The sequence below is a fragment of the Diabrotica virgifera genome, chromosome 7, assembly GCF_917563875.1.
Source record: "Diabrotica virgifera virgifera chromosome 7, PGI_DIABVI_V3a".
Classification (NCBI taxonomy): Eukaryota; Metazoa; Arthropoda; class Insecta; order Coleoptera; family Chrysomelidae; genus Diabrotica; species Diabrotica virgifera.
Genome location: NC_065449.1, coordinates 241,907,058 through 241,920,844, shown reverse-complemented (window position 1 = coordinate 241,920,844; position 13,787 = coordinate 241,907,058). Strand labels below are relative to the sequence as shown.

The 13,787-nt window shown below is 33.5% G+C and overlaps 1 protein-coding gene across 2 annotated transcripts in view; it reads left to right on the top strand.

The window, feature by feature from the left end:
- The first annotated feature begins 4,293 nt into the window (after positions 1 to 4,293).
- Positions 4,294 to 13,787, top strand: part of LOC114329133 (mediator of RNA polymerase II transcription subunit 28) — a 40,528-nt gene continuing 31,034 nt past the window's right edge. For both annotated transcript variants that reach the window (XR_007699218.1, XM_028278161.2), the window contains exons 1-2: positions 4,294 to 4,539; positions 4,664 to 4,985. Coding sequence is in view for 1 of the 2 variants with exons in the window: in XM_028278161.2 (XP_028133962.1) it covers positions 4,441 to 4,539; positions 4,664 to 4,985 (421 nt within the window). In the remaining variant the exon portion in view is untranslated. The remainder of the gene's footprint in view (positions 4,540 to 4,663; positions 4,986 to 13,787) is intronic.

The following is a 13,787-nucleotide window of genomic DNA, read 5'->3' as shown; positions in this document are numbered from 1 at the left end:
GGTCTTCCCCATTTTTGTTTTTCAATATTTTTGCTTCCCACACTCTTCTCAATGCCATGCCGGTGGCGCCCAATATCCCGACAGCCAAAATCCCGACAGCCAAAATCCCGACGGCCAAAACACCGACACGCCAGAATCCCGACAGGGCGACAGGCCAAAATCCCGACATGCAACAATCCTCGCATAAGCAAAAATCCCGTCCACTACATTTTGAATATTTATTGTTTCCTTTTCAAATGCAATACCAAATCATATTACAGAGTATTGAAATTGAAAAATTAATTACTTACTATAATAAGTACGGGTACTAATTATTATGTATTTTAAAAGAAAAAATCATTAAACACTTCATTTTATAATATAAAAGCTATACTTACTGAAATGGAAGTTGTGATGAAGGTTGTAAGTGACATGATAATATCCAGGGCCGCCGCTCAAGTGTTGGCCGCCCGTGTGCAACTTAATATTTGCCGCCCCCTTTTAACACTTTAGTCGTTTCAACATAGGTACTAGTATTTAAAGAAATGTGCAGGAGATACACGACGGAGGAGACCTCGACGTTACTTTTAGACCTGTGTCTAGTCGGACAAACTTTGATGTATGGGAACACTGGAACAGGGGAAGTTTTAATTGTGGAACAGGTTAAAAATTTGGGACGTCAGACTACGAAAACGTTCCATGTATTTTGTCGGACATACCTTCCAATTGATTTGTTACCATTTCATTAAACTCTCATGCAAAAATCAGACTGGTGTCTATGACTAACTGGGCATTTTAATGAGTGAAACACGAAGAACATGTGAAATGACAGGAATCATGTTGGTTAGTAATAGCAGTCTGATTTTTACATGAGAGTTTAATGAAAGGGTAACAAATCAATTGGATGTTCTGTCCGACAAAATACATGGGACGTTTTCGTAATCTTAATCTGACGTTCCAAATTTTTAAACTGTTTCACAGTTAAATCCTCCCCTGTTCCAGTGTTCCCGTACATCAAAGTTTGCACGACTAGACACCGTTAAGCTATTAACAAATTTTCAGCTTGCTAATAATCGACTTTTTTTTGGCACGCGGGTTCCAGGCCTATTTGAAATACAGTAGTGTGCAAAAAAAACGGGCACACTACTATCTATTACAAACAAAATCGTTTATCAAAAGCGTGCCTAAAATCATCAAATTCTCAACTTAGACTGAAATATTATAACCCACCTATAACCATATAAAGGAACAGTATTATAACAGAGCAACCATCGAGTAATAAAATAGATTTTTTAAACAATCGAGTAATAAAAAAGGCTTTTTTATTACTCAATGAGAGCAACCTAACAAGCACTTATCTAAATTCTCATAAAGTATCCTATTGTCGTGTCGTACTCTCTTAAGTATGGCATCCTACGACTCATAATGCAAGGAAAGATAGATGGCAGAAGAAGCATCGAAATAAGATGAATTTCATGGCTCAAGAACCTGAGAGACTGGTTTGGATGTAGCTCAAAACAACTATTTGGAGCTACTGCCTCAAAAATTAAAATAGCTAGGATGATTGCCAACCCCCGTAGCGGATATGGCACCTGAAGAAGAAGAACTCTCTTAACAAATCATAAATGTTCAGAATTTGAAAAATTCGCATATGGACCACGTAGATAAAAATATCCTTAAAGTCCGAAAACCGCCAGCCACATTAAATTAAAAAGCATTCCCGGACCTACTTTATGACTACAGCTGCAAAAGGGCAGTTCATATAATAAATAACATTTTCTGGCATTTTTGTTTAGATTGTTTGGAATATTAGAGTTTATAGAAATATCTAAATCGATTACTATTTCTTTTTTGAATTTATTTTCGTTTAAAAAAAAATTATCATCAGTGGACTGCTTTTGGCCGCCCCTATAATCGGCCGCCCGTGTGCGATGCACACTTTGCACGCATGGTAGCGGCGGCCCTGATAATATCTAGATATTATATTACGAAAGTAAACTTGAATTCAGGATTTGATTATACAATATATTATTGGACTATACTTATATTGGCAAAAAAATAATTTAATTCATATATACCCATGTTAGAAATTTTATTTAGAAAATTGGTTCATATTAAATGGTAAATACTTTTGTTTAGTAACAAAAAATAAAAAACAGATGGCCATAAACAAAAAACCAGAAATAAATGTAATTAATTATATGTTAAAAAGGAACTTATCAAATCTGTCGTGATTCTGGCGTGTCGGGATTTTGGCCTGTCGGGATTCTGGCGTGTCGGTATTTTGGCTGTCGGGATTTTGGGGTTCACTGCCATAGTAGTATCTTTTTGTAGGCTCTCTATTCACTGTTGCCAAATTTGAATGTTCTGGCCTTGTGATATTGGGGCTAGTGTTGATAACTTCACACTAGCGGAAAAGCCGGAAAAGTGACAAGTGACACTGATTTGCAACCATACCATAGGGCTTTTCATTCACAGTCATTTGTTTCGAGCTTCTGTCATGTGTCACATAATATTAATATATCTACGTCGTACGTTATTGGTATTACCAATGATACAAACTGAAGACGTATGACGTAGATATATTAATATTATGTGACACATGACAGAAGCTCGAAACAAATGACAATCGATGAAAAGCCCTATAGGCAGTGTGGCCAGATTGGGCGATTTATCGCCAATTGGGCTACTTTTAACAAGTATTTGCGACAAAAAATTTAAGAAAATCGCAAGTCGCAAATTGGGCGATTTTATACTTTTTAGCACCAGTCACTTTTTCATAAATAGATATATTTCATATTTCCCTCCAATTAAGTTTGTTGCAATCTCTGACGTCAACAACGTGACTACACAACTGGCCGCCAACCGAAAACATGTTTTAAATTCCGTGTTGTAAAGTGTATATATTGTATTCCGTGAATATTTATGCACTCACTCATGCACTGCACCTGTGAAGACGGCAACCTGCGTTGCTACCTAACCTAACTAAAAAAACTGTTTTCAGTGTCAGCCATTTTTTTCATAGCTACCATTTTTTGTAAACAGGGGTATTGTCCTTTTTATGAGCATTTTTCAGTGCGTAACAAATGATAGTAAAATGGGTATTCTTTTTCTCATGATCATCTTTCAGTGCGTCACAGTTTTTCGATTTCTCTCTAACGCATTAAATTGTATGTGACAGAAAAAAAGGCACGTCTGGGAATACTTCGGTAATTATTCTAGTTCGGTGATTATTCTAGTTGTCGATAGATGGCGCCATAATCAAAAAAGAATTATTTATTAAATAAAATAATAATATTATCAATATAATCTGTACAATTTATAAGACTATACAAATGAAAGAAAATACCATTTTATAAATGCAATAGACACAATTGATTTGGTTTTATTCCAAATTGAAAATAAAATTTGACAACTGTCAGATTTAACTAAAATGTCACGTTAGAATAAATGTCATAAATGTGTATTATCACGGACTTACCTTTTTTTCTATAATTTGTGACGCACTGAAAAATGTTCATGAAAAGGAGAATAAGTCCGTGATAATACACATTTATGACATTTATTCTAACATGACATTTTAGTTAAATCTGACAGTTGTCACATTTTATTTTCAATTTGGAATAAAAACAAATCAAATGTGTTTCTTGCATTTATAAAATGGTATTTTCTTTGATTTGTATAGTCTTATAAATTATACAGATTATATTTGCAATATTATTATCTAATTAAAAAAAATATTTTTTTATTATGGCGCCATCTATCGACAACTAGAATAACTAGAATAAAAATGATATAAATGTCACCGACGAAATGTAATCACCGACGTGCCTTTTTTCTGTCACATACAATTTAATACATTAGAAAGAAATTGAAAAACTGTGACGCACTGAAAGATGATCATGAGAAAAAGAATATTAGGCTAGATTAGTATAGTAATATAAATAACAATAAAGTGCATGTTAACATATAATTAAGAAAAAACAACAAAGAAAGTTTAGTTACTGAAAAGAACTACGAAACTATAAAAAGTTCCTCAATGAGCAAATAACTTCTTAATCCATTATTATTATAATACCTGTAGGAAACGACAATATCTACATAATATTACTTTAAAAATTTTAAGTCTTTATTTCTTTATAAACAAAGATATTTTTTAATAAATAAAAATATTTATTTATAAACAAGTGACGTATGACGTCATTTATGAAAACAGTACGAAAACATGGCGGCCGATACTAGTGGCGACATCTGTCGAAAATTGGCGACATTTTGAGGTTGGATTGGCGACAGGAAGAAAATAAATCTGGCCTGGCCACACTGCCTATAGGTGACCATAGATGAGGCAACATTGCAACAACTCCATCATTTTCAGCGTCTCTTTATGTTGTCTATTGATTATTTTGTTTCATTCAAGAGTCTAATATTTTACTGGAATTCTATTATCACAAAATTTATTCAATGACTCCGATGAAAGAAGCTTCGCCTCCTGTATCGGCGATGGCCACCCCAACAAATAGCAGTGGAAATCTTGTGGACGAATTTGAAGAAGCGTTTCAGGTTTGTATCTAAAGAGTACTTATATCTTTGTGTAGCTGCATCTTCATAAATGTATCACAATCTATATACAACTTTGAAAATGTTTTAATAGCAAATAGGTTGAAAACAGTATTTCTAATTTCAGCATTGTTTAAACGTCCTCACCAAAGAAGAAGCTCTACCTACCTCAGACAAAGACGAAGTCAAAGTAGAAGTAGAACAAACTACTCTTCGTTTTATAGACTTAGCTAGGCAAATGGAAGCATTTTTTCTACAAAAAAGGTTCCTTTTATCTGCCCTCAAACCTGAAATGAATGTTAAAGAAGATATAAGTGAACTTAGACTGGAGTTAGCTAGGAAAGAGGAACTGTTAAAAAGGCATTATGAAAAAATAGCTGTGTGGCAAAATTTATTAGCTGATATTCAAAGCTATTCGAAGAGTCCTGCACAAAGTTCTGCTACACCAGGTAAGTGTAATAGTCAATTAATTAAATAATAGAGAGATTTTAGACCCTCTACTTTTTGACGTACGTTAAACATAAAACGTTATATTTGTCATGTGCACTGAGTGATAAATAAGGGATAACGTGTTTGCTTAAAATAATTTTTGAAACCTTTCAGAAAATACGCACACAGGTTAACGTTAATTGACATTTGTCAAACGTAACCTACAAAACGGCAGTTTTGTGCTATAACCAGCTATAACTTATTTTATTGAATTATTTGCCATAATGGAAGAAAATATATTAAGACGTTCACCAAAGACAATTTACTACTTTAGGAACACAAAACATCCATCCTAAGTTTAACAAGACAATTCAATCAAGTGTCAGATTTCTCAAGAAATGGTGTAATTTAGAATTATTCTACCAGGGTTGCCAAGCAGATTATATTTAATTATATAATATGTTTATTACCTGATAGTTTTTAAGAAAAACAAATTTTGAATACAATTTTATACATCGTTACAATTTTTTATTCTAGTTGTCTTTGGTTCAGCTCATATGTATTAGAAATAGTAGATAATAAAAGGTACAAATAATACTAAACAAACTATTTATTTTATAACCGAACCGTATTATAATAATATACAAACAAAGAAATTAAGATGTGTCTTCTACAACGTATACTTCAAGACTCCTGTAAAAATATCAAATACAAAACTACTAAAATCGCTTTCACATCCATATGTCTTGTAACACGATACTTTCATATAATCAATCCTATGTAAGAGTTTTCGACCTAAAAGGTTCGGGGAATTAGCCCGCCCACTTTGACTGCTATGTCCATTTTAACACTAATAAGAATACCATAATTTATAGTTGAATATATTCTAACATCCCCTCGCAACTAAAATTATTTTTGAATTAGTCAAACAGACCCCCTTTACTACTTAAGTACTCTAACTTAACCCTATTCAGCGGCTTAGTCAACATATCAGCTATCATATCCTCGGTAGGACAATACTTAAAGTTAACAACCCCTTTTTCATGCAATTCTTTTACGAAATGGTACTTTGTATCGATATGTTTTGTCCGATTACTGAATTTGTGATTTCCTAAAAGTTTTAGACAGCTTTGATTGTCTTCGTATATAACTATTTCCGGCTCTAAACCCACAAATTCCTTTATAACCTGTTTTAACCAAATTTCTTCCTGACAGCCTATGACAGGCAGCCAATGCTATGTACTCTGCTTCAGTTGATGATAGAGACACGCAACTCTGTTTTCTACATCCCCAATTTATAGGCGAACCCCGTAATAAAAATATATACCGGCTATTGGATTTTCTGTTCCCCTTGTCTTCTGCCCAGTCAGCGTCTGCATAGCCGTATAATGCATTATCTGTTCCTTCTTGTCCTAAAATAAGCTTTTTATATTTAGTTTTCTTTAAATATCTTAACACCCTCTTTGCTTCGTTCCAATCTACTTCTTTTGGATTTTTATTCTGTTGACTTAGTATGGTGACGCTTGCCAATATATCCGGTCTAGTATTTACCGCAATATATAATAAACCACCAAAAACTTGTTCAGCAATTTGTCAATATAACTGGCTTGATTTAAACTATATATCCCTTGATCGCACCTTTCAATCTTCATACCTAGATAATTTTGTAATAATCCCAAACTCGTTATTTCAAAATTACATTTTAGATTCTCTTCAAATGTATCAATTACCTGTGTATCCTTTGCTGCTATTAAAATGTCATCCACGTATATAAGTACGTAAACCCTTTCATTATTTATTACCTTGATATATAAACATGTATCAATATTGCTTTTACAAAAATTCTCTTTAGATAAAACTTCATCAAGCTTTTTGTTCCAAGTTCTGGCAGATTGTTTCAAACCATATAAACTTTTATTTAATTTGCAAACAAAACTTGTATCCTTTTCTTCAAATCCCTCAGGCTGTTTCATAAAAATTTCTTCTGACAGTTCTCCATTTAGAAAGGCTGTTTTTGCATCTGTATGCCTTACTATGAGATTTTTTCTCCATGCCTCTGTCAATAAAATTCGAAGAGTAGCTTGCTGCGCAACCGGAGCGAACACTTCATCGTAGTCTACGCCGAATTTTTGGTTAAAACCCCTTGCTACCAGCCGTGCTTTGTACTTCTTCGAGCTTTGATCTTCGCCTGTTTTTAACTTGAATACCCATTTACATGAGACTATATTCTTTCCCTTTGGTGCTTGTATTAAATCCCAAGTTTTATTTTTCCTTAATGACGTGATTTCCTCTTCCATAGCTTGCTTCCATTTTTCACTATCACTTCTTTTAAGCGCTTCTTTAAAGTTTCTAGGTTCTACTTCTTCGAGTTCTGTCAACTTTGCTATGTAGCGCTCAGGTGGAATACCTTTATTTATTCTGCTAGATCTACGATCACCTGAATTCTCTATATCGAGATCTGTATCTAATTGATAGTTAGAATCGCCGTCATTGTCATGGGATTCTTCCCAACTTAAGCTCTCATACGTGTTAGATGTGTCCGTAGAATTTTCTATTTCCTCCGTGTTTTCAAAATTTGCAACCTCTCTGTCTTCTACGTCGTTTGGCTCTATTTTTTGCCGTTCCATCATGGACCCAATGGATATTTCCTCACTTTTTGCCTCCTTTTTCTCGACGCATATATTTCTCTTGGAAAACACCACACTACGGCTAATTGTAATACGTTCTGTATCTACATTTAACAATCTATACGCTTTTGATTCATCAGAGTAACCTACAAACAGAGCTGTAAAAGATACTTTTTAAAAGTATCTAGATACTTTTAAGATACTTGAGGCAAAAAGTATCTTAAGATACTAAGTATCTAAGATACTTTTTTGTGAAAGTATCTAAAGATACAAAATACCGGAAAAGTATTTAGAGTAAAAATATCTTAGATACTTTCAAGTATCTAAGATACTTTTGAGTATCTAAGATACTTTTAAGTATCTAAGATACTTTTAAGTATGTAAGATACTTTTATGTATCAAAGATACTTAGATGCTTTTCTAGTATCTAAGATACTTAGATACTTTTGTAGTAACTAAGATACTTTTAGGGTATAATATAAAGGTACTCGGTACTCTACTACTCTACAGTAGATTGTCGATACTTTTGTTTTAAAAACATCATTTTAACACTTTAAATTATCATACAATTTTAGTTTAAGCCAGCAGGTACTTTGAAATGGTATACTTTGGGCTTTGGGGTAGATAAGAAATAAAAGACGTTAAGTTATTACAAACTAATAACTATGTATTGAAAACAAAAATCAAACATTAAATAATCCTTATAAAATGTTGAATGTTTCGTTTTAAAATGTTTTAAGAAGTTACTAGTAGAACCTGAATTTCCCTTTAAATATTTATTATTAGGTAAACACATTCTACACTTAGCTATAATGTCTCTTGTCCCGTCAAGTTTTTCTAACATTTGTTGCGTAATTTCAAAATATTTCCCATCAAAGAGATTTGAGGTTGCTGCATTATGATGTGAGGATTGACTATTAGTTACAGAAACAGAACTAGTAAAACTACTAGCAGCAGCAGCACTAGTAGCAGCCGAGTTGTCTGAATCTGAATCCTGATTTTCATAGGTTTTTTCCGAAGATTTTGAAGAGTAGGCACGGCCAAAAAATTTTCTGAACTTCTTTTTTGTTGTTGTTTCAGGACTTTCAGGAACATATGTAGGGTCTTTTTCATCTTCACTTGGTGTAAAAGGGTCAGGTTCAGGTGATTCAGGTTCAGTAAATGTCATGTCAACATCGACATTTAGTTCTTTATCATGACAATTCTCATATATATCCATCTGAAACAAAATTGTCAAGTTTTATGTGGCCCCGACCCTAATTTTGTTAGCACTACTATAATTATTTTTTGAATGATTTTACAAGGACCACGCTGCAATAACTACTTAAACTTCAAAAAATAAGATTTTTAACATCCTGTATCTCTTAAACTTCTAATTGTAGACCCCAAGTATTGAGATTGTTTGAATCGGCTTAATGCAAAGAATCCAAAAAGATGAAAATATACATCAGGGGCTGGGCGTTCCATTTAAAAAAATATTAATTAGTTAATCCTGGAAATATGAAACACCCTGCCTGTATAAAAGTAAATAATTTTTAAACGTGAAATTTAAAGTTGTCCACAATTTTTATAAATAGGTTTTTTTTGTACAGTATCAGATATATCGAACTTTACTGCACCATTGGGAATTGGGACACCCTGTCAGAGCGCAAAAATATCATGATAGTTTATATAAATTTCAAAATATCGGATATATATCCAAATGTGATATTTATATATTTTCGAAAAAAGTTACAAAATGGAAAAAAAGCAGAAATAATAAGTTTATTCAAAAGTAAATATAAAAAAAAACATGTAAAACTAAATAAAAAATTAAGTATGCTAGTAAAATGTGAAATGATATTACGCTAAAGCGAAAAAACAAATAATGCTAATAGATACATAAAAGATCAAAATAAGAAACAAAATTAACAAAAATATAACCTTTGATGCCTTTGAAACAAAACCATAAATTACTTCTTAAATAATTAATAAATTGATACACTCTTAAGTCTTCAATATAAATCAAAATAAAAACAGAAAAGCAATAATATTATAAAATAACTTAAAAACATTAATTCCCGTCAAACTTTATTAGTCTGAAATGTAGGAAAGGAAATAGAATATTGATATATATCTTGATATTTATTATAGATAAGTATCAAGATATATATCAGATCAGGATATATATCAGTGGATATATATTTCTGCGCCCTGCACCCTGTAGATACAACCGTAATGTTAATTTTATAATTTTATTTTGATTTCTTTGACCATAGGATTTTAGGTATTCTACTCTACATTGCAGGGATCATAATTTATTGAATAACTTCATTTTTTAAATTTAAACAAATAAACATTTTATTTAAATTTAAAATAGGTTATAAAAAGCAAAGAAAAGAACTTACCTTTTCTAGTGCACTATTATTTTTTCCTTTAGCGAGTACGAACGGCAAAGGGAAACTAACTTAACGCTGTAAAGGATAAACGGATAATGCTGCGGGCCGGCGGGCGGGATGCAAAGAACAATACACATCGTCTCTCCCGCTAAGGCCGGCGCGACAGGTCGAAGCTTGTCGGATCATGAAAAGTATCTATTTCTCAGGTCCTGAGTAAGTATCTAAGACACTTTTTTGTATCTAAGATACTTTTTTGTATCTAAGATACTTTTTTGTATCTAAGATACTTTTAGTATCTAAAGATACTTTTAAAGATAAAAGATACTAGATACTTTTAAGAAGTATCTAAAGTAAAAGTAACTTTTAAATGAACCAAAAAGTATCTTAAATAAAAGTATCTAAGATACTTTTAGTATCTTAGATACTTTTTTATCTTTTTACTAAAGATACTTTCAGGTCTGCCTACAAATATCAGTGACTCACCTTTTGGATCAAATTTATCCTTCATTTTTTCTTTGGGAATGTGGCTATAAACCGTAGACCCAAATATTTGCAAATTCGACACATTCGGTGTTAATTTATGCCACAATTCATAGGGCGTTTTTTCTTTCGACTTAGTAGGTAATCGATTTTGCAAATAATTGGCTGTCACTATCGCTTCCCCCCAAAATTTCTTTGCTAAACCCGCATCGATTAACATGCACCTAGCCATTTCAACTAGAGATCGATTCTTTCTCTCTGCAACCCCGTTTTGTTCTGGAGAGTACCCCGCTGTATATTGAATTTTTATACCTTTACCCTTTAAAAATTCCCTTAAATTATTATTTACGTACTCGCCACCCCTATCCGACCTAATTACTTTTGGAACCCTACCTAACTGATTACTCGCAAATTCTATAAACTCTTTTATACATTTTACCGCTTCATTTTTATGATTTAATAAATATATAGTTGTATATCTAGAAAAATCATCAATTAAAGTCAAAATATAACGTTTACCCCCTGGAGTAACAGTCTTCATGGGCCCGCAAATATCCGAATGTAATAAGTCAAGAATATTAAATGTATTGCTATGAGAAAATTTTGGAAAACTCTTACGTAAAATTTTACCTTTCATACAGCATTCACAAGTTTCCCTAATCCTACAGTCTGTCATATCAATCCCGACTGCCATTTTCTTTTCCATTAAGTGTTTGACTGCATCCATGTCCCTGTGTCCAAACCGTCTATGCCATGCTTGTTGACAGTTGCTGGAGTGCTCCACAGCACTCAATCCATGGTCCACAGTTGAAAGTTTGTATAAGTCCGGTGAAGGCACCGCACTCGCGACGACTTTTCCGTGTAAAGCGATTTTACACTCGTTTTTATCGAATTGCACATTATGTCCCGCACTTGTTAGCTTTTTCACCGAAAGCAGATTTGAGTCTAATCCCGGCACATACAACACTTCGTCGATTTTTAAATTTTCCACTCCCGATCCAGTCACGCACTCAATAAGTCCTGTTCCTATACCCTGAACCTCGGAGTATTGCCCTTTCTCCGCCAAACTTACAACGCCTTTTCTGCTACCGTCAAATTGGGTATAGAATCCTTTGTAATTAACCATGTGGCTCGAAGCTCCTGAGTCCACATACCACGAAGCAGAATCCCTTTTTCCGTCCCTTGAGCTATAATTGACCATAAAACATGCATCAACAGTACCTTCAGTGACTTTATTGGCCTTTTCCTTCTTAAACGCTTTGTACTTAAAGCAATCTCGTTTAAAATGGCCCTTCCGGTTACAAAAATAACACTGCCTTGCTTCTGCCCTTGCTTCTGCCCTTGCAGTACCATTATTTTTGTTACCCTCGTATACTGACTTCATCACCGACTCCTCCTGATTTCGTCCCAAAGCTCCCTGACGTCTCCTGTACTCATCTATTAATTTACTCGTAACAAATTCTAGAGTAAATTCACTCGATGGCCTACTTTCCAGCGCTGTAATCAAAAAACTGTATGAGTCTGGAAGACTTCCCAGCAAAATTCCTGCTGAGAACCTGTCCTTAATTTCTTCCCCTAAGGCGGCCAGTTTATTCAACGATTCTAGGAATAAACTAATGTGTGCTTCCATATCACCATTCTCCTCTAGCGATAGCCTACAGATTTGCTTTAACAAAAACACCATACTAGACAAACTTGATTTCTGATGATACTCCCTTAGCGCTATCCACGCATCGCGCGCGAATTCCCTGTTCCGGATATGCACTAATTGATTAACGTCAACAAGTAAGGCTATAGTTGACAAAGCCTTATCATTTTGTTTTTTCCAAGAACTGCTTCGATCTGCTTCTAATGGTAACTCACTCGAAACTATTTCCCATAGATCAGCATTGATGAGTAACATTTTCACTAAATAACTCCAAGATTGATAGTTCTTGCCGTTCAACTTTTCGACGTTATATTTCGCACTCTCCGCCATTATGTATTCGGTTAACACGAAAATTTCGCGACTGTACACTTTTAATTATTATCTTAATACAGGTAAGCTAACAACGTAACTGAGCCCAGAACCTATTAGAAATAGTAGATAATAAAAGGTACAAATAATACTAAACAAACTATTTATTTTATAACTGAACCGTATTATAATAATATACAAACAAAGAAATTAAGATGTGTCTTCTACAACGTATACTTCAAGACTCCTGTAAAAATATCAAATACAAAACTACTAAAATCGCTTTCACATCCATATGTCTTGTAACACGATACTTTCATGTAATCAATCCTATGTAAGAGTTTTCGACCTAAAAGGTTCGGGGAATTAGCCCGCCCACTTTGACTGCTATGTCTATTTTAACACTAATAAGAATACCATAATTTATAGTTGAATATATTCTAACAATATGCCTTTTTTTCGTTTTTTATGATTTAGATATGACATTTTTGGCAATCTTACAAATACGTAATCCCTTAATAACGTGAACCTTAAGGCCTTAAGGAGATACTTTATCCGCTAATAAAGTAATACGTTATTTTTCAGTTAATGCACATGAGCAGAATAACGTATAACATTTAACGTTGCTGAAATAAGGGGCTTAAAAACTTTCTAATATTTAGAATCATTAATTTACTTATTTACTTACTCCGTGGCATTACAACCCTTTGTGGGTTTTGGCTGACTCGATAACATGCCTCCGTTCTTCTCTTTCTCTTGAGCAATCTCCATCTAGTTCACTACACCCATAGCTTGCAGGTCTCCTGCTATATTATCTCACCACCGGAGTCGAGGACATCTACATGGTCTTCTTCCCAAAGCAGCCTTACTGTTTTTTCATCAGAATATCTTAGGAGGTATCCTGCCCATTGGAGTCTTCTGGACTTTATTTCTTTTGTTATGTTGGCATCTGGTTATAGTTCTTCAACCTCTTTGTTAGTTCTTATCCTGTGTTGTCCTGCTGCTTCATCCAGCACAGGCCCAAAAATCTTCCTTAGGATTTTTCTTTCCCAAACATGTAGTCTCTCTTCATTTCGTTTCGAGCGAAAACCCGATAAATACCGAAATTATGAAATCCGGTATTTTTATTTCTGCTGTAGTAAAAACACGTCTCCTACCACTGGTAAAGTTTATTATTTTATATTAACATTTTTAAGCAAAATAACTAATAAAAACCAAACATGGTAAAAACCGTTAACTCATATTTTTAAATAACACCAACCCGATATATTATAACTTTACTGATAAACATACTTTGTTGTAAACATCTTTATAATATGAGAATGCGTAGACTCATTTATCTTCTTTTTCCTGTGTAAAGTTACTAATTTTATTAGAAAT